Source organism: Poecilia mexicana, unplaced genomic scaffold (assembly GCF_051168715.1).
Source record: "Poecilia mexicana isolate PSO_F unplaced genomic scaffold, ASM5116871v1 scaffold_22, whole genome shotgun sequence".
NCBI classification, from domain to species: domain Eukaryota; kingdom Metazoa; phylum Chordata; class Actinopteri; order Cyprinodontiformes; family Poeciliidae; genus Poecilia; species Poecilia mexicana.
Genome location: NW_028263391.1, coordinates 3,886,390 through 3,904,788, shown reverse-complemented (window position 1 = coordinate 3,904,788; position 18,399 = coordinate 3,886,390). Strand labels below are relative to the sequence as shown.

The following is an 18,399-nucleotide window of genomic DNA, read 5'->3' as shown; positions in this document are numbered from 1 at the left end:
GTTTCATTATCTGCTGTTTAACTAACCAATTAATGTCTTTGTTGTTCCCGCTCTGGTGAGTCTAAAAATGGCACACAAAAAAAAAAAAAAAAAAGAAAGGTGATGAACGTTCACAGCAGGAGAAGGGGAAGATGGGGAATTCAAACTTTCATTGACTTGCCAATCAGTCCGGGGAATTGCTTCAGCACTTAGTTTTAATTCCACTGATAACAGAAACTCCTGTTCATTAATCTCTGACAGCTTTCTAAATCACATTGCAGTCCTGTCCAAAACCGTGAAATCACCATATTCTTTTTCAACAGGATTGCTGTGGAGAGAGGGGAAAAAACAACAAACAACCAGTCCTGTTCTGTAAAATCTAATGTGCAAGAGTGTGGACCTGACCAAAAAACAAACAGGTAGCCAAATAAACATAAAAAAAATAAATAAAATTGCCAAAGGAAATAAATACATTCCTATTTTTCTTTTAGAAAAATATAATTGCACTGATTATGAATGATATTATACGTAATTAATTTAAAAATGTCAAATTATAATTTATATGTGTATAATTAACAAAATGAAAAAAAAATCAATTAAAATGGAAAAATAACCTAAAATAAATAAGATGACAATAAGATAAAACAACCTATTTATTCTTAAACTAAATTAATAATGAAACATTAAGAAATGTTTTGTAATTAATGCAAAATTAATAATACAAAACAAACATTTCTTAATGTTTTGTATTTTGTATAAATAAATACAAAACATTTAAAGTGGTTACTAAATAATAACCTAAAATAACAAAAATGACAGTAATATATAGTTAAAATGATCAATCATTAAAATGGAATAAATATATAAAATAAAAAAATTATTTATTTCCATCATATCTATACTTCATTGTTTTTCTCCACAGTCTCCTCTATCTATCATCCTCTGTCATTTTCGCTATAAGACTCACTTTGCATTGACTTGAATAAGACAGATTTTTTTTTTTTTTTCAGGATTTGGTAATAATAGGAGTTACACTTACAGTAGCATGTCCCTTTGAGGGGGTTGCCTTGGTAACGGCTCTCCACTTCACACCTTAAAAACAAAGGTGGAGAAAAGGTGAGCCGAAATGGGAGGTGGGTGGTTAGCATGGAGCGAATGAAACAAAAGGAGAACAGAAAGGAGGGTTGATTTTTCTGTCTGCTGAATTAACATCACAATACTGGTGGACAGGGGAACAATGAACCCGAGAGGAAACGAACGGGAAACATTTTCCCGCAGAAACAGGACAAATACGGCCTCGTTTTCATACTGAATGCCATTCATCCAGTCATTATCTGGAGGTTTTAATGGGTTTCTCCAAAGTCCTATAATCATAAAGGCCAGACGGACAATAAAAGGCAGAAAATGATCAGAAGAATTCAGGACAGACTAAGGAGTCTTTAAGGCTCATTAATATTTAGGTGGGATAGTTTAGATCCCACCTATTGTATGTATTACTTTCATTCTAAAAGTAATACATGACTTTGAAGGAGTCATGTATTAGGAGGAGACAATCTGCTGCTTTTTAAATGCTGAAGTATTTTTTTAAATCACATCTAATACTAATTATAGTATTAGATGTGCCTGCCTTTTCTTAAAGACAGAAAAATTACTGAATTATTCAAAATACAATTTCACAAAAAAGGGCAAACTAAACTAGATTTTCCCAGGAATAGGAATTTAATTTCTTTATAGAATTATTTTTTTCTGCAAATCTACTTTTTATTCCACTTATCAGCCATTCAGTGTCTATAACAGAATCCCAATCGAACACATATGGATTGTTTTTGTGAAAACCTCAAGGAGTCGGAATGAATATTTTGACAAATGTCACGTTAACTACAGAGCCTTGTGAAACTCAAATCCTGCTTCCTAAAACAAACACTGCACAGCGCAGAAAGGGTGTTCAAAAAAACACGACGTCTATCAGACAGAAAAATATAAACATATAAAGGAAATATGATGTAGTAATATTGTGGTTTTAAGGTATAAAACGACATGAGAAGCAGAAGTGAAACTCACATGTGGCATCGATCTCCTTTGATGCCTTTGGTGGTGCAGAAGCATTTCCCGTTGCTGGGGTTGCACATGCTGGCATGGCCGTTACACTTACAGGCTGGAGGAAAAACAGGAAGAGTCACGACGAGGGCTCCATTTTTTCTGAAATAACATTTACTAACGAAGAGTACGTCTGGTGTGTATTGGGAAACATTTCACTTCAGTACTTCAAACACTCAAAATTCATTCTATAGGATAGATTTCAACAATGAGACACAGATCTACAAATGCATTTTTCATTTTAACGGTAAAGCTAATTTTCTGTTTAGCTCTGTAGCTTTTTTGCTAACTTTGAAAGCATTTAGCGCACTTAGCTTCCCCTAAATTCTTGGTTGCTAATTACTTTAGCATTAGCAGAACCAATGTTTATGATTAGCGCTTTAGGGTTAACGCAACAAACTCTTCAGTTAGCAGAAGCTACCACTAGAGGAATTAAGGTCTGAAAATGAGTCTGTTTTTGCTCAGCCTCGACAAAGGGAGGGGAAAAAATGTAAACTATGGAAAATAAAACTCTTCTGGTTCAGTTAATTTGGCAGCTTTGGACAGCAACGCTTTAAGCTTTTCATTTATATTTAAGAGTGCTGTGTATTGTAGTTCAAGCGTGTATTGTTGTATAGTAAAATAAAATTGGAACCTTGAAGGTGTGTGATGACCTTAAAACACCCAACAAGTTATTTAAAAAAAGAAAAAAAATCTGTCAAAATCGGAATGAAAGATTGTGATCGGCCAGAAAACTGCAATCTGTGCAGTCCTAGTAAAGGAAAAACGGTGCATTTTAACAGCCTAATGTACTGATTGTCACTGATGAGACCCTTGTGAATGTAGATCAAGTGGGAGACAGAAAGAGAATATACAGCATAGAGAGCAGCAGTGATATACCAGAAAGCAAAATTAAGCTGTCCAAACGCTAAACGATTGATTTATAGCCTGATTGAGTGACTGTCGGTATCGGCTGTGGAAGGAGTAAATCTTTAATATCCCAACAGGAGCCGCCAGGGCTCAGAGACGCAGCAGACGTAAAAATGAACAGTAAAAAAAAGTGACATGTTGGACGAGGGAGCGTGCAGTGGAAAGCCGACGGGCTGATCTGGCACAGACCTGAACGGGTACTTACGCTGGCAGCTGCCCCCGTTGGTCGGATCGCCGTAGAAACCGGAGATGCAGCTCTCGCAGTGTCGGCCGGTTGTCAGGTCCTCGCACTTTTCGCACACGCTCTCGTTGACACACTGACTGTGGCCATTACACTGACAGGCTGGCAGGGAGTAAACAAAGCGCGTACTGCATTAATGTCTCAGACACACACACAAGCCCTGGAGGAAAATAAATAAATACTTTTTTTTTTTTAAAGGTTTAGCAATAAACAGCCCCGGGGCCAAACATGGACGCTCATTTCCAAACACAAACAACAATGTTTATGTGAGGGACTGAACAAGTATGGAGCCGTCTGTCAAAGCCGAGGCTCTCACACAGGAAATGATCCAAGCATCGTCGTTCAGGTGTCTTACAAAAGCATTCATACCCCTAAACTTTGACTAAGCCTGTCAACCAGAGGAGAGGTGGTCATACCCCACATTCTTCAAGTTAAACTAAATGTTCTTGCAGCAAAAATGATTTATTTTTGATGCTATCATTTTAATTAATAATAATAATGGCAATGTGTTGGCAGAGGTCAACAAAGGTCAACCACTCCACCCACATATACAAAATCAAATTAAACGTGTTAATCATATTTGGTTTGATTAACTAAATATGATTAGTTACGCAAACAAAAAATATTGTTTGAGACATTACTTAATTTTTCCCAAAGTTTCCCCAGGTCACCAGAGATCAAGCTGCTAATCTCTGATGTCTCTAGTCTAATTTTTAGAAATTGAAACATCTTTAAAAAAAAATAAATAAAAAGAAGAAGAAAGTGCCTTGAAAAGAAACAATTTCTTTTTATAGTTTTGTAAAACTGAAACATACACGACAAAAAAAATAAATCAATCAAATTAGGGGCAGCGCATACAGCAGAGAACCCCTTGGTTCCTACCTGGGCAGTGAATGAAGGACCAGTTATACTTGGCTTCACTGGGGCACATGCTGGAGTTCAGGGAGGGCTGGGGGCTGGCGGGCAGACCGGGCAGGGTGGATGGGGCCGGGACCAACGTCTGGAAGGGCCCTCGGTAGGAACCCTCGATGCACTGGCCTTTCCCCGTGTTGTTGGGGTCCGTGCACCAGCCGCAACCGGGCTGGTCCAAACACTGGCCGCATGTTCTGTAGCCGGAGCAGTTTTCAGCTGGAGCAAAACAATAACAGCACCACTTACAGTTACAACAGAGGTTTTAGGCCACTATGTCACATTTTAATTGGGGCCTGCCAGAGCAAAGCATAGGAGAGAACTGCAAAGGCTACGGCTTCCTTTCACAATTAACGCGGCTCGTAACCAACTGACACAGACTCAAAACAGAGATAACATTTTGTCTCCCCCTCTGTGTCTCAGTCACACAACAGTTTTCAGAGAGGATTAATTACAATGGCAACAGAACACTGAGGAGGGCAGAAATGCAGGGAACCGCTCAGTTCCTACAGAGGAGGGCAAAGCTTCCTGTTGGAACTACAGATGCCACATTGGTTCAACATTTCCTACAGACGTGTATGTTTAATAATATATTTACCACCAATGACAAAGAAATAAATAAAAAATGTCACTTTTCTGCCAAATTCACAAACTGTATAATTGTAGTTAAGTAGTAAATTGTGTAAAATAAGCAGTATTTCAAAAGAGCAGAAGAAATCTTATATTTTTTTAACAATAACAATATTTGTTGTTAATCTGTTGTTAAGTGATGAGCCTGATTTCTGGTAACCAAGTGCCACGACGTAAACATGTGATATTTACAAAAGTAACAATCAGAAGGCTGTGCATTAACATTAGCACAAACATTGCTAATGCAGCTACTGCCCACATTGGTAGCAGCTACTGTCCATATTAGCATGACCTTTTCCCTAAAATAAGCTTCGGTAACACTTTATTTGAAGGGGGTTGAATACGACTGACATGACACTGTCATAAACATGAATAAGCCTTCATGAATATTTATGACTGTTGTCATAAAGCGTCATTCGGTAAATTATGACACTTTTAATAAAAATTTGACATTATTTAAAATGTCTTTGTTATGACAACTTGACATTAACCAAGAAATCATTACTGTTTAAACGTTACCTTTAATAACATAAAGTTACCTAATTTTTAAAGTGCAATCAGTAATACTTTTATAACAAATTTATATCAGTAATGATATATAAAGATGGATTAAGTAGGTTTATAGTTGACACATTGAACTGGGCAGTGCGTACCAGTCTCCACCTGATATCGGCCTCACACATCTGCTTGTGAACTTCTGAATTTTTGTAACGTAACATTTTAATAAGCCTTAGCGCCCCCTACCACCGGGTCTAGAAGGTTTTCTGGGGGAAAGCCAGTAGTCTGAAGAAATTTACCCTGCTCCCCACTTTGAGCTGTGAAATCTTTCAGGGTTTTCCAATCGCCCCCTTTCTGACACCAAAACCTGAGCTTCGTCTTTCATACAGCACGATGCAACTCAGGTGTTTTAGAAACACAGCAACACTTGGGTTCAGTTCTTATTCTCACCTCAGTATGTTAACAAATGAACCAAAAACAAACAGGACGATCCATCAAAAAGTGCCAAAAAAAAAAAAAAAAATCGTCAGTGAGATCCAGCTCCTGTTTTCTCCTGATTCTGAACAAGTAATGTTCGGAGCAGCAGAGGAGATTAGATGGGGATTACCAGCATAAATCACATTGTTGTGTTCTATACCACAATGTGATTATGGGGAAATTATTTTGGGACTGAACATTTTCTACTTTGCAGCGTGGCTAAGAATTCCTATGTGGTTAGTGTTGAAGCCAGAGGAAAGAGTCGTCTTACGTGGACAGTTGCTCAGGGTGTACCACTCCATGCACTGGCCGAACGGGAAGGACGCCACGTAGGCATTGGAGTCCACGCACTGCTTCATGTTGCTGCACCACATGCACTCCGAGGTGCCGCTGGTGCACTCGCTGCAGGTGGTCCTCATGGCACAGGGAGTCTTGCACTGCTTGGCGCTGTGGTTCGCTAAGAGGAGAAAGCATGAAGAGACGGGTTAAGAGCCGATTCGCCTCTGGAAAAGAGGAGCAGGAGACTGAATGAGGATTTGTTTTTTCACCCTTAATACAATACTAATTTATTTTAGTAGGATTTTATGTATCTTACTTGTGGAAAGTATTGTTTTTACTTCATTTCTATGCCATACGTTAGAAAATTCTTGGCTGTATTTTTTGACAAAATAGGCAAAAGTTCACGCACTGTAAATATAAAGAAATAAATATATAGTTGTTGCAATAAGCAACCAACTAATTCATCGCAAGATAAATTAAAATGAGCAATTTTAAAACTAAAGTTCCACCATTACCATCGTATTAATTCAAAACTGTCTTAAAACAATGATATTATTGTTTATCGCAATAACTTCCAAGACAATTTATTAATCAGCAAAAACTATGTAACTGTGACAAGCCGATTTGGTCCATTTTAAATGAGGCAATCTACTGATATTTATATGTGAAACCGATCTTATCTACCGTTGCAAAAGTCCGAAAATCAGCTACTGTCCATTTCGGGAGGGGAAAAAAAAAAAAGGACATTGGCCAAAATCGGAATCAGTAGATCAGGCTTGTTAAAGATCACTGGTCAGACAGAAAGCTGAAATCAGTGCACTCTTAATATATAGAAACACATGTAATGGTCGGACAGTCCGCCTTGGCTTTGCGTTAACGTCAACAGCTTACCGGGTCGCTCACACAGGCTGCCGTTCACTGGGTTGATGCAGGACTGCGCTTTCAGCCCGCTGGAGGCCGGTTCGGCCAGGTAGCCGCAGAACCCGGCGTCGCTCGGCTCGCCAGGCAGCCACTGCAGGGTGGTGTTGGTGAAGGGCGACATGTCCTCCCAGCACCAGTAGGACACATTGATTTTCCTCAGCCCCACCCAGGGAGTCATTGTTGTCTTGTACTGATGAATCAAGTGGAAAGATTCGATTATACGTCCAGTTTGGGCATGTTCTGTTCATTTGATTCCATAAACAAAAAAACTATAGCTGTTATAATGGTGGCACCTTCCCACCAATTAGATTAACGTGAAGATTGGGGGAAAACAAACAAACAACAACAAAAAAACACTATTTGACAAGTATCGTCTTTTTGTTTCAGAAAACAGCTGCACCCTGACTGAAGAAGGGGAGGGGAGAGGAAAAACGACAGAGCAGTCATTTATCTGGAATAAGGCAGGTTTATTTCACCTGACTTGAAGGGCTCTCCAACTTAAACCCATGTCTAGTCTGCAGATATGCTGCCATGTCAAAGAAAGAGCGCAGGCTTTCTGAGAGAGACAAATTACAGTAGGGCTGACATGTAATTCCAGAGTTCGGATTGACTGATGCTGGCAGAAAAATCCTTGGAAAAGCCGACGTCAACATCACATAAGAGGACATCTTAACCGCCTTTGTGCACGCTTGGAGCTAAAAAATAATAATAATGGTAACAACCAAAAATGCACACTGCATGGGCTTTGTGCTCTTTTCTCGTTTCTTATAAATCCTTTACTATCCTCTCAAAAAGGTTTAACTAACTCAGAAATAAACTCCCAGTTCAGAGACTGGTATTGTAATTACTTGATTCCCCTCAAATGTTCAAATGTTCACATTTTGTTGTGTCATGACAACAAATAGAAATGGAAGTGACTGAAATTTTATGAGACTTTTTTCATCCCCAAAAAAAAAAGTGTGCCGTAATTTTATATTCAGCCTCCTTTATTCTGATACCCACTAATAAAACCCAGTGCAACTTCAGTCTTCAGACATTTGATTAGTAAATGTGAGTTTATATGTGTTTAACTGAATCCAATCTGACAGTTTGAGAGATTTTACAAAAAAGAAAAACCAATGGACTTCACACTTTTTCAGATTACAATTTAGAAAAGTGTTTGAAAGACATTTTTTCCCCCAGTTTCCACAACTTCACTTTTAGGAATTATCTGGTGTTGATTCATCAGAAAACCCTGATAAAATAAATAAAAGCTTTCTTTCTGTAGCAAGACAAATATGAAAAAAGTTCAAGCAGGTTTAAATAAAAAAAAAAAAAGCAGAGTAGTTTATAAGCTAAACAATGGGGGGAAAAAAGCATTTTTCCCCACTGACAAAGAAGCCAACGCAGCCTGTAAGTGATTAGTGGGTTGCTGGGATAGATTTCTGGGTTTCCACTCTAATAGATCGAGCAAATGAAACGTGTCTGAGCTCTGGAGGGAAAGATCTGTTCATTTGAAACTTATTTCATGCTTATTGGTCCAACAACTTGACAAAAAAAATCACAACAGAGCCCAGGGAGAAAAAGAAACAAAGATACTTGAAGGCAAATTTTGGGAAGCGCCTCACTAGTCAAGTATGAATGGAACGATTAGACGAGAAAACCCTTGTCGTGTCTCCCTCTTGTTGGAGCCGATCAAACACCGCCGCCGTTCTGCTGGAATCGGCTCCTCTCTCGCTGCGTGTGTGGCATCAGGATCTTGCCTCCCACTTCCCCAGTAGGGAAGGGGACTATTCTGTTTTTGATAATCCGAGGATCATCGCGAGCCTTACCATGATGTTCATGATCTGCAGCTCCTTCAGGACAAAGTCCACCTTCTTCTGTGTGGTGAGGGAGGCCAGGACGGCGTTGTGGTTCCTGCAGGCCAGCTTGGCGTTGTCGTACGACTCGCTGGTTGTGTTGAACTTCAGGCAGGAGTTGCCCACCAGGTGCCAGGTCTCGCCGCACACATTCTCTGGAGCAGAGAGAAAAGACACTGGATTGAGAAAAACGCAGCGTGAAATCAAGCTGAAATACGTTTATAACAGTAAGAAAAAATAAAAATGGATTCTAGGAGTTTTTGTTGTCAATAAATTAATTTCTAAGTAATGTGAAGACCGTCGTCCTACAGGGAGAAAACGTTTCAGGCTGAACAATGCTTGGAGAAATTGTAAAGAAAAAAAAAAAAAAAAAAAAGAAAGAACAAAAAACAAGTTCCTGACAATAAGTGTGATTCCATTAACATAAAATTGAAAGTACAAAATCAAATTTGATTCATGGAAATGTGGCAGTTTTGGGGAAATTGTTTTTTTTTTCAATAAAAATGTTTGAGGATGAGGTGGTTTATCAGAAATAGATGTATTTTGCAAAACTGCAACGGAAGCAATTTTATTGCATCACGAGTCACGTGATCAACAGTCAGAAGCTACTACTGATGGAAACCACAAAGAAGATGACAGGAAGTAGCAGGACGATGGTTTGTTTTGGTTTTTTCAGTCAATGTGAAAAATCAGTTTAAAAAAACTTGTTTGTAATTCAAACGTGTCGAATCCATAGCTCTTCTGTAAAATGATTGACTACAATTTCTCCAAAACTTCACACATGTAGCCACTCCCAAGTAGGCGGATAGATGAGCGCTAGCACTATGACTGTAAACATATAACCGTTTTATCATGTGAACAAGTTTAGTCACGTTTGATTTTGACTTAGCTTCTTACTTAATGGATACTCTGCAGTTGTGAAATTATTATTTTTTTCTTCTTTACTTCAACAGAAGCTAAACAAAGATTTGCGCACATTTGTAATGTAAACACAGTCAGAGAAATTAGAAAACAGCAACTGAACAAATCCGGTGTGGCTTGGTGGAAAAGGCCGTCAGTAGTAAAGCTTCAATTTCTAAACAGAGAAAAGACATTTTCTTCTGGAGGACTCAGAAGACTTCTGGATCAATGACCTTTGGACAAATAGGACCAAAGTAGAGCTGTTAGGAAAAATCACGGTTCAGTTTTCAGAAAACAAAACAAATATATCTCCAGACAATGTGAGCTTGTTCAGCAGTTCCAACACAATTTTTGCTAAACCCTGATTCATTTAACCATAAAGACGTTCTTTTTACTAAGACTATTCTATTCACTTTCATGCTATGACGCCAATATTTCAAACTAAGTGAACGTCAGAACTACCTGGCAGTGAGATACACTCCTGGTTGCGATTGTCCCACTGGCAGTTCTGGTCCACAGAGCAGCTCTTGCAGCTGGTTTTCTTATTGCACACATATGAGGGGTTGTCTTTGGGGCAAACGTCATACTCCGCTATGGATCCCTGAGAGGAACAAAACAAAACAAACAAACAAAAAAAAAGCAAAAAGACAACATATGTCAGGAGTTAGCATCAATTTGTTCTTTAAAAATGGATAAACATTCATTTCAGACAAACACTGCTCATGGCAGGAGTTTGGGAAGCATTAATAAACCCTTTAAGATGATCATAAAACAGAATAGAAAAGCTGATCCTTATTTATGAAATGTTTAAGAGACGGTAGAGAGCGCCTGGGGGGGAAGACGTACGAGGTGCATCTGTGTGTCTGACACCATCTAAATGAGGACTGATTTGATCGCAGGGCGACAAATCAGATCCAGCGCTGCGAGCGGCTCGGCGCTCCATCAGTCGTAGCGCTAATCGTCGCTCACGCCTGACGCAGCCCGGTTTACAAGGTGAAGTAAATCATGGAGGAAATCAACGAAAGCTCATCAACAACAACAGCAGCACCTCATCTACGCCAATGGAGAGGGACAAAAACCTGAGTGAGTTCAGTGGCGTTACAGTTGGTAGATGGTGGAGCTAATCAGCATCAGCTAGCTAGATGATCATGTCTTAAAGATTCATTCAGCCATAAACAGCTGCAGTAGTGTCTGCAAGACAGCCAGCCTCGTCACAGAGATTCTCAGGAAAAAAAAAAAAAAAAAAACACAAGCTGTTAGAGAAATCTAGATGATGAACTTTTCAATGGCTCTGAAGGACTTCAGTTCTTTGTAATCTGCAGGGTGACTGTATCCTTGGCATTCTTATCACGCCTACAGTCCCTTTGTGAGCAGACGGAAAATGGACCAATGTCAGTGAAATATGATCTCTCTTTCTTTTCTTTTTTTCTTCCCTCGCCAAAGTTGGTGACTAAGTATAAATCACCAATAATCATCCTCTGACACGTTTTTCTAAGTAATTTAACATCAAGCTTTAATAGCTGTAACTTGTTAGAACTGCAGTTTGGACACAACTTGGAACGTTGGGTGAAAAACTAAAACAAAACATCATCCTGAACACATGGTGGTGGCAGCAGCATGCTGTGGTTAGGGCTTTTCCTCAGTAGTAGTGTATAATATGTATGTAATATATACAGAGGACCACTTTCACCAGTTTTACCAACAAAAGGAAGTCATTTGTGGAAGGTGAGGAGCTCATTTCTTGCAGTTTTACTGGAGCTCTACTATGTTTAGAGGTGCGATGTGAATTAAGTTTTATATAAGGTTAAGGTTACCTCACCAGCATTCATTCAGCTCTGAAATGGGCTGGTAACGAGAACTTTATTTGATCCAGGTGTGTTTGGGCAGAGATGCATCCAAAAGTTGCAGGATGGGCTACAGTCCTCAAGCTGTAGCCCTTGAGGACTGGACTTGGGGACCCCTGATGTAAAGTCCCCACAAGACATGAAAACACGACTCTGTGTGTGTGTGTGTGTGTGTGTGTGTGTGTGTGTGTGCGTTTGTTTGTAATACCTTGTGGGGACGATTTTCCTGACATATACTACGTTGTGGGGACCAATTGCTCCTTGTGGGGACCGGAGCCTGGTCCCCACGAGGGGAAACCCTGTTTTTGGGTCAGGGGTCAGAGTTAGGGCTAAGGTGTGAATTGAGTTTAGGTTAGGGTTAGGGTTAGGTATGTGATGGTTAGGGTTAGGAAAAGGGTAAAGGTCAGGTTTAGGCTGTAGAAATGAATGGAAGTCAATGGAAAGTCCCCACAAAGATACCAACACAAACATGTGTGTGTGTGTGCGTGTGTGTGTGTCTGTATGGGTGTGCATGCCCGTGTATGTATGCAATCGCATTCGCATGTGTGTGTTTTCATACCGTAGCAGCGGTACAGTTACTTCCCAGAGACACACACTGGCCTGAACACCACTGGCAGCTGTTTGTGTTGGCCGTGCAGCTGTAGCAGTCTGTGTACTGCTCACACCTCTCATTATCGGCATCTGCAACAGTTAGACACATCACTGCTTCTGTTGCTATGGAGAGAAGACTTTATTGAAGAAAAAAGAGATATAAAGATAAAGTAAAATGAATATCTTAAAAAAACAGCTATGTTTATTTTTGTTGCAGCTAAAAGCAGATCTAAAGCAATACTTCACTTCCAGTTGAGAGATAACATTTTTAATTTGAATCTTAGAAATTTTCTCTCAAATCCAGTTGAATGCAATTAATAGTTTAAGTTTCAACTGATAAAAGAACACAAGATAGTTCTTTAGTGAGGTGTACATGGCTTGAATTTTTCTTTTGCAAAGAATCTCAAAAGTGTGGCGTGTATGTGTCGTCACAACATGGCTCCTCTATTAACCTTTCAACATTTTTAACAGCATTTCACTGAAACGTAGCTCTTATATGGAACAGCTCATGTGCAGTCCCACCAGGTTTTTGCTAATTGCTGGTTGCTAGTCTGAAGGAACTGAGTGGGGAAGTGGAGTTCTGGGAGGCAGAGGCTTGGAAACTGCAGCTCAGAGGAGGAGTTTCATTCTTGAAGGCGGAGCTAGGTCCACCCAGGCAGTTTGCATAGCTTGCCATGGAAATTAAAGAATTTCTCAAATATGCATGAAAAAATAAAAATAACACTCCAGGTATGTTTTTGATGAGGGAATAAAAATAAAATTTATAAAAATAAAAGTTAATTTTACATAATCCTGCCCCTTTAAGATCTTCTCAGTGCCGCTGGCATTTAAAATAAACCTCCAGTAGAGGCAGAGGATGGAGATTTTTTTTATTTACTTATCTTTTTTGACAAACGGCAAGCTTAACAAAGCAGAGAAAACGCAGCTAAGCTGTCCCTCTGGATCATCTCCTGTCCTGTTTGACGTGTCCAACAAAATACAGAAAACCTGGTTGCTCCTACATGATCTGGTGTTGCAGTAGGCCGGGAGCTGCTGCTGCTGCTGCTGCTGCTGCTGCTGTTGCGGCTCGGCGCTGGAGCTGTTGCCCTCCCAAGGCAGGCACGCCCCCAGGCTGCCGTTCCACACACAGTGGATCCCGGGCCAGGCCTGGCTGCAGGATGACGGGCTGGAGAAGGCCGAGCAGCTGGGCGAGGTGTACGTCAGGATGTCGCTCAGCAGCAGGCTGTTGAAGCCCCCAAACACGTACATGACGCTGCAGGACGGGGGGGCAGAAGGGAACAAGGAGAGGTGAGCCAGGAAAGGCACCAGCTAGTGCCCTCTAGAGGAGGTGACCTGAATGATGACCCTGCTGTTAGTGAACATGTCGGCCTTCTGGTCTTTATTCTGCCTCACTGGTAGAAGAGCAGGAAAATTTGACCAAGTTGTTTTTGTCTAGTTTCTTTGTACACTACATGGATATGTTATTAATTCATCTCTAGACACTTTATGCATCATAATAACTGTGTATTATGCATGCATTAATTAAGGATGAGGAGGAGAAGGCACATACTGAGGCAAATCTGTTCACTTACATATTTTATCTATAGTTGTTGTACTAAACATTTCAGACTGTCTTACAGGTACAATTTGTAAACTTCTTTTTTTTAAGCATACAGCCTCCTTCTCACACCTAATGCATAAGAAACAGTTATTAATGATATAAAGTGTTTATAGATGAATTGATAACACACATGTAAACTACTTATTAGCCATCTATAAGGGGAGCCTTACTGTAAAATGGTCCAGACAAAAATAACTTTTGAGTAACTTTTCAACAAGATATAGGAGCTGTAAAAGAGTTTAAAGGTTATTTAAAACGGTACTTAATTAAAGAATGGTGATGGTCGCTTTCTACATTGTTACACATTTTATTTAAATTTCCATTAATACTTTTTAGTTGTGCTTTTATGTGCGTTTTATTCTATTTGATTGAATTTCTCAATTTATGATCAACTGATGGAGGATTATTGTGGGATTATATTAGTTTTTATCTACACAATTTGGATGAAGGTTTTATACAAGTCTATCAGGCTTTTGCCCCTTCCTGCACTGTTAATTATTATTATTTATCCTGACGAATTTGCAGTAGAAACTAGACAAAACATATCTGGTAAGATTTAGTGTTTTTGCAGTGCACAGCCAATCAGAAAACAAGGAAAATGAATAATTTGCTTGTATGAAACCACCAACCAATAGGATGTCAACTGTTACTGTGATTATTCTTATTATTGTGATTATACATCTAGGAAATGACATTGAAAGTGATATAAATTGATATAAATTTGTATATATGCATCTTTTCCAATGATATTGTGGCACTATTGGTGTTTATTTGAAGTGTTTCAGACAGGAAACAGGCAGAGCCCTGATGTCAGGAATCAAACCCCAAACATTGCCTGCTCTGCTGCTACACTGCATAAAAATTCATATTGACTCCTTAAACAATAAGTTTCTCCTTTATGACTTTCAGGTGACGTTTATTAATCCATATTTCCTGTGCAGCTACTTTTATCTTCGGTTTTTTCAACTTGTTTCCGTCTTCACTTTCTTACTGTGACAATGTGATCAGCTAAAATAGTTTACCACCACCTGGAGGTGCAGACACATTTGAAGGAGTGACTGGAACACAGTTGGGGATTCGTGTTAATATTTGATGCGTTCTCTGCAACAGGATGTATAATTCAATGTGGCTGGCAGTCTGTCAGACAATCCTGGAGTCATTGTTTTAGGACTCAGCACCATGCCCCTCACATTCCCACCGCTTCTCCTCACATACCGTTTCAAAATAACTCCTCATCAGGATGGCTAATAAATTGAGTTAGAGTTTTCATTTTGGCTCCAAATGATCACAAAGTCGTGTTCATTTTGTGATGCGTTCCAAATGACATGCGCACTTCTGCCTTTTTTTCTGGATACAAACATGTTTTCTGTTTGAGATGCTGCCTTGAATTTATTGAATATTGTTTGCCAAAATGTAGAGTGAATGCATCTTTAAATACGTTGTGCCGATGCACTTACAAGAGTGAAAATCAACAAGAAGGGATCAGAGCAGGTTTGCTCTTCTTGAAATGCAAATAAACACCAGAGTTAAAGCTGCAGTATGGAACTTTTATAGAAAAAATATATTTTTAAAACACTTGTTAAAACTGTTACCACATTATGACAGTATAACATGAGACAGTCTGTGAAAAGATTGATCTTCTCCTCCATCTCCCTGAGCTGTTACTGACATCTAAAGAAGGTTCTTAACCTTTTTTGAGGTACCGAACCCCCCAGTTTCATATGCGCATTCACCAATCCCCCTAACCCCCTACACAGAAAATAATTTGCGGTATTCTGGTTTAGTAATGTAATTATATGAGTTGTATTACCACCCCCAACCACAAAAAGATGTGACTAAGGAGCAGATTTAGACTACAGAATTTGGTAAAAACGGTGAGCTTTACTGAAGTTATTAAAGACACAAGTTCAAATCCATGCTGAGAGTGGAACTCCTTCAATCAGTGATCCTCCGCAGCTCTGATTGGCTAAGCAATGTAACGTGATTCTCTGGAGCAAGTGACAGTAAAGCGGGGCGTCATCACGACTTTAAATAAGTGTGTCTTTACCTCCGTGGCAGAGGCTCCGCCGAACCCCTGAGACCGACTCATCGAACCCCTGGGGTTCGATCAAACCCAGGTTAAGAACCACTGATCTAAAGACATGCACCAAAATCAACCAATCAGAGCCAAGAGGAGAGTCTTGGCGCTATCAATCATCCTAATGTACTCGCTGCTAAATGTGCTATTGGCAGAGAAACCACTTACAAGAAAATGGTATATTACTCGTTATCTGTGACTATGTTGACCGGCCTTAGCATTTACAACAGGCTATGCTAGCTAAATGTGGCAGGAGGCAGCTGGAATTGAACCTACAACCTTCCAATCACAAGACCCACAGAGCCACAGTCGCCCCCGTGTGGCTCTGTGACAGAGACTGACAGCGCCAAGTCCCTCCTTCTGCCTCTGATTGGTTGTTTATAGTTAGCACTAGCAGAAGGCAGATTAGCTTGATTTTTTCACAGATTACCCGTTTCTGTCACGGCATGGTGGCAGTTTCAACAAACATGTAAAAAATACATGTTTTATTAAAATTACATGTTTCAGCTTTAATAAGTAATCGTGTTAAATAAAAACATTATTATTTTTCTTTTCTTATTTGTCATGATGAAGACATACCTGTCGCTGAAGACGGCGGAGTGTCCGAAGCGGTTCACGTCATGGTGGAGGTCCGGTTGGGGCAGCACCGTCCACTCGTCGCAGGCTGAAACAAGAAGAGGAAGAAGCAGAGGTCAGAGCGACGGCCCACTCTCACACGTTCAATCGCACGTTTCCTGAGGCGGGAGGATGCGCCTCGGGTGGTTAGGAGAGACCTTTAGCAAGTCTTCTCCTGGAGTCAAATGGAAATTAAAAAAAAGAGCAAAGTGTCCATGAAGGGAAGTCGAGAGGTTAACGACAGAATAAAGATGACAGTGCAGGGAGAAAGGACTGAATTTATTCCTAACAACGATGGATAAATGTGTTCAAGACACTGAGGGAGGTTTCAGCCAACATCCTGCGAGAACAAGAACAAGTCTATGAGGTGAGGAAGATGGCTCTTTGAAAATGCATCGTTCAGAAATATCAGCTGAAAAAAAAAAAAACATTGAAGTTTTTTTCAGAGTTAATGAAACATTTGCACTGCTAAATGAGTTTCATTTACCTTAATTGAGGGCAAAAACAGCCCTTTGGATTGTAAATGTATCCCAACACTAATGTTTAAGACTTGCCACAATTTCTTCCCTGAATTTAGGTCTGGACTTTGAGCCGTCGTGTCTCTTAAATGGCAGTGACGCCGAGGCTTTGAAACATCCTTTTTGAAAAGGACTCTTAAGAAACTACAGATATTTTTATTCACACAAGTTTTTGCTTAACGTTTTTTTTTTTTTTTTTTTGTCTTGTTTTACTTTTGTGAAGCACTTTGTGATCTACCTTGTGGTCTATCTGATATTGTGCTACACAAATAAAATTGTACTTTTTTACTTGCCTCTGAATAAGTTTAGATCTCAACTGATCTCCATCATCTAAAATAAAAAAAATAAAATAAAATAAAAAATGCATTCAAATTTGCGGCTGTGACAACAAAATACGGATACATTCAAGGGGTGTGAATACTTTTGCAAAGTAATGTAAACAGAGATTTGGTCAATAAGATTTTTGTGGTCAGTTTCCATATTTATCCACCAGGTTTTAGGCCGTTTTTTTCCAGCAGAATAGCAACAGGTCAGAGCAGATTAAATTCAATTCAATTATTTTCAAATTCAAAACTACTTTATTGATCCAAAGGGAAATTAAATATTGTTGTAACTCATATGAACTCAAATTCCTCAAAGAGTTACTGTAGATAGTGATGGCTGACGTCTTGAAAAATGAGTGCAAATCATGTTTTGCGGGAAAAGAAAACCCTGAAAAAGCTCAAAGACTCCATGTTGTCAGGTTCTGAACAACCCAGTAGCAACTGGGAACAGCAGCAGAACACTGGTTCACACTCACAGCATGTCATCCATCACTCTGTGAGCACAAGTCATCATGGCCTCCCAGAGGAGAGAGGGCTCCACGTCCACGAACAGCCAGTGCCACCTGCTGTCGCAACACGGTACTGCAGAAGGGACAGAGCAACGTCCCTCAGAGCTGGGATCCATTACAACAGCAGCAGACAATGTCAGGACACGGAGCCGCCTGTAAATTCTAGCCTTTAATTGAGTTCAGCTTGTTAAAAGTGGGGGGAGGGGAGGGGGAATTAGCTCTCTAGACTTGGCCCATCTCAAATGTAATTACCCAACAATTACCAAAGGTGCTGCGGCCAACAACTCTGTAGCTGGTCAAGGTGGGCCAATTTATAGAGTCGATAAATTATATATATATATATATATATATATATATATATATATATATATACATATATATATATATACATATATATATATATACATATATATATATATATATATATATATATACATACATATATTTATATTGTTGAGTGGGAGACGGAGAGTGGGAGCAAAAAGTTAAGGGTCATGACAAATATTAAACTCGTTACAGAGTCGTTAAATGATTCCCCCACCCGTAGAGAAGCAGAAGTCACAGTTCCTCTGGGAAGTTTCAGTGGCAAGTGGCGGCCCAGATGAGAGAGGACGGTCAGATTCAAACTGCACTGGTTGTCAGTC

The 18,399-nt window shown here is 39.6% G+C and overlaps 1 protein-coding gene across 2 annotated transcripts in view; it reads right to left on the bottom strand.

Moving 5' to 3' along the window:
* The window catches only part of atrn (attractin), a 148,039-nt gene that overhangs the window by 94,813 nt on the left and 34,827 nt on the right, over nucleotides 1-18,399 (bottom strand). For both annotated transcript variants that reach the window (XM_088002895.1, XM_088002896.1), the window contains exons 11-21: nucleotides 16,370-16,454; nucleotides 13,115-13,365; nucleotides 12,082-12,203; nucleotides 10,141-10,279; nucleotides 8,752-8,933; nucleotides 6,911-7,130; nucleotides 6,012-6,197; nucleotides 4,109-4,354; nucleotides 3,191-3,328; nucleotides 2,041-2,134; nucleotides 1,019-1,071 (exon numbers count right to left, since the gene is read on the bottom strand). In XM_088002895.1, coding sequence (XP_087859021.1) covers nucleotides 1,019-1,071; nucleotides 2,041-2,134; nucleotides 3,191-3,328; nucleotides 4,109-4,354; nucleotides 6,012-6,197; nucleotides 6,911-7,130; nucleotides 8,752-8,933; nucleotides 10,141-10,279; nucleotides 12,082-12,203; nucleotides 13,115-13,365; nucleotides 16,370-16,454 — 1,716 coding nt within the window. The remainder of the gene's footprint in view (nucleotides 1-1,018; nucleotides 1,072-2,040; nucleotides 2,135-3,190; nucleotides 3,329-4,108; nucleotides 4,355-6,011; nucleotides 6,198-6,910; nucleotides 7,131-8,751; nucleotides 8,934-10,140; nucleotides 10,280-12,081; nucleotides 12,204-13,114; nucleotides 13,366-16,369; nucleotides 16,455-18,399) is intronic.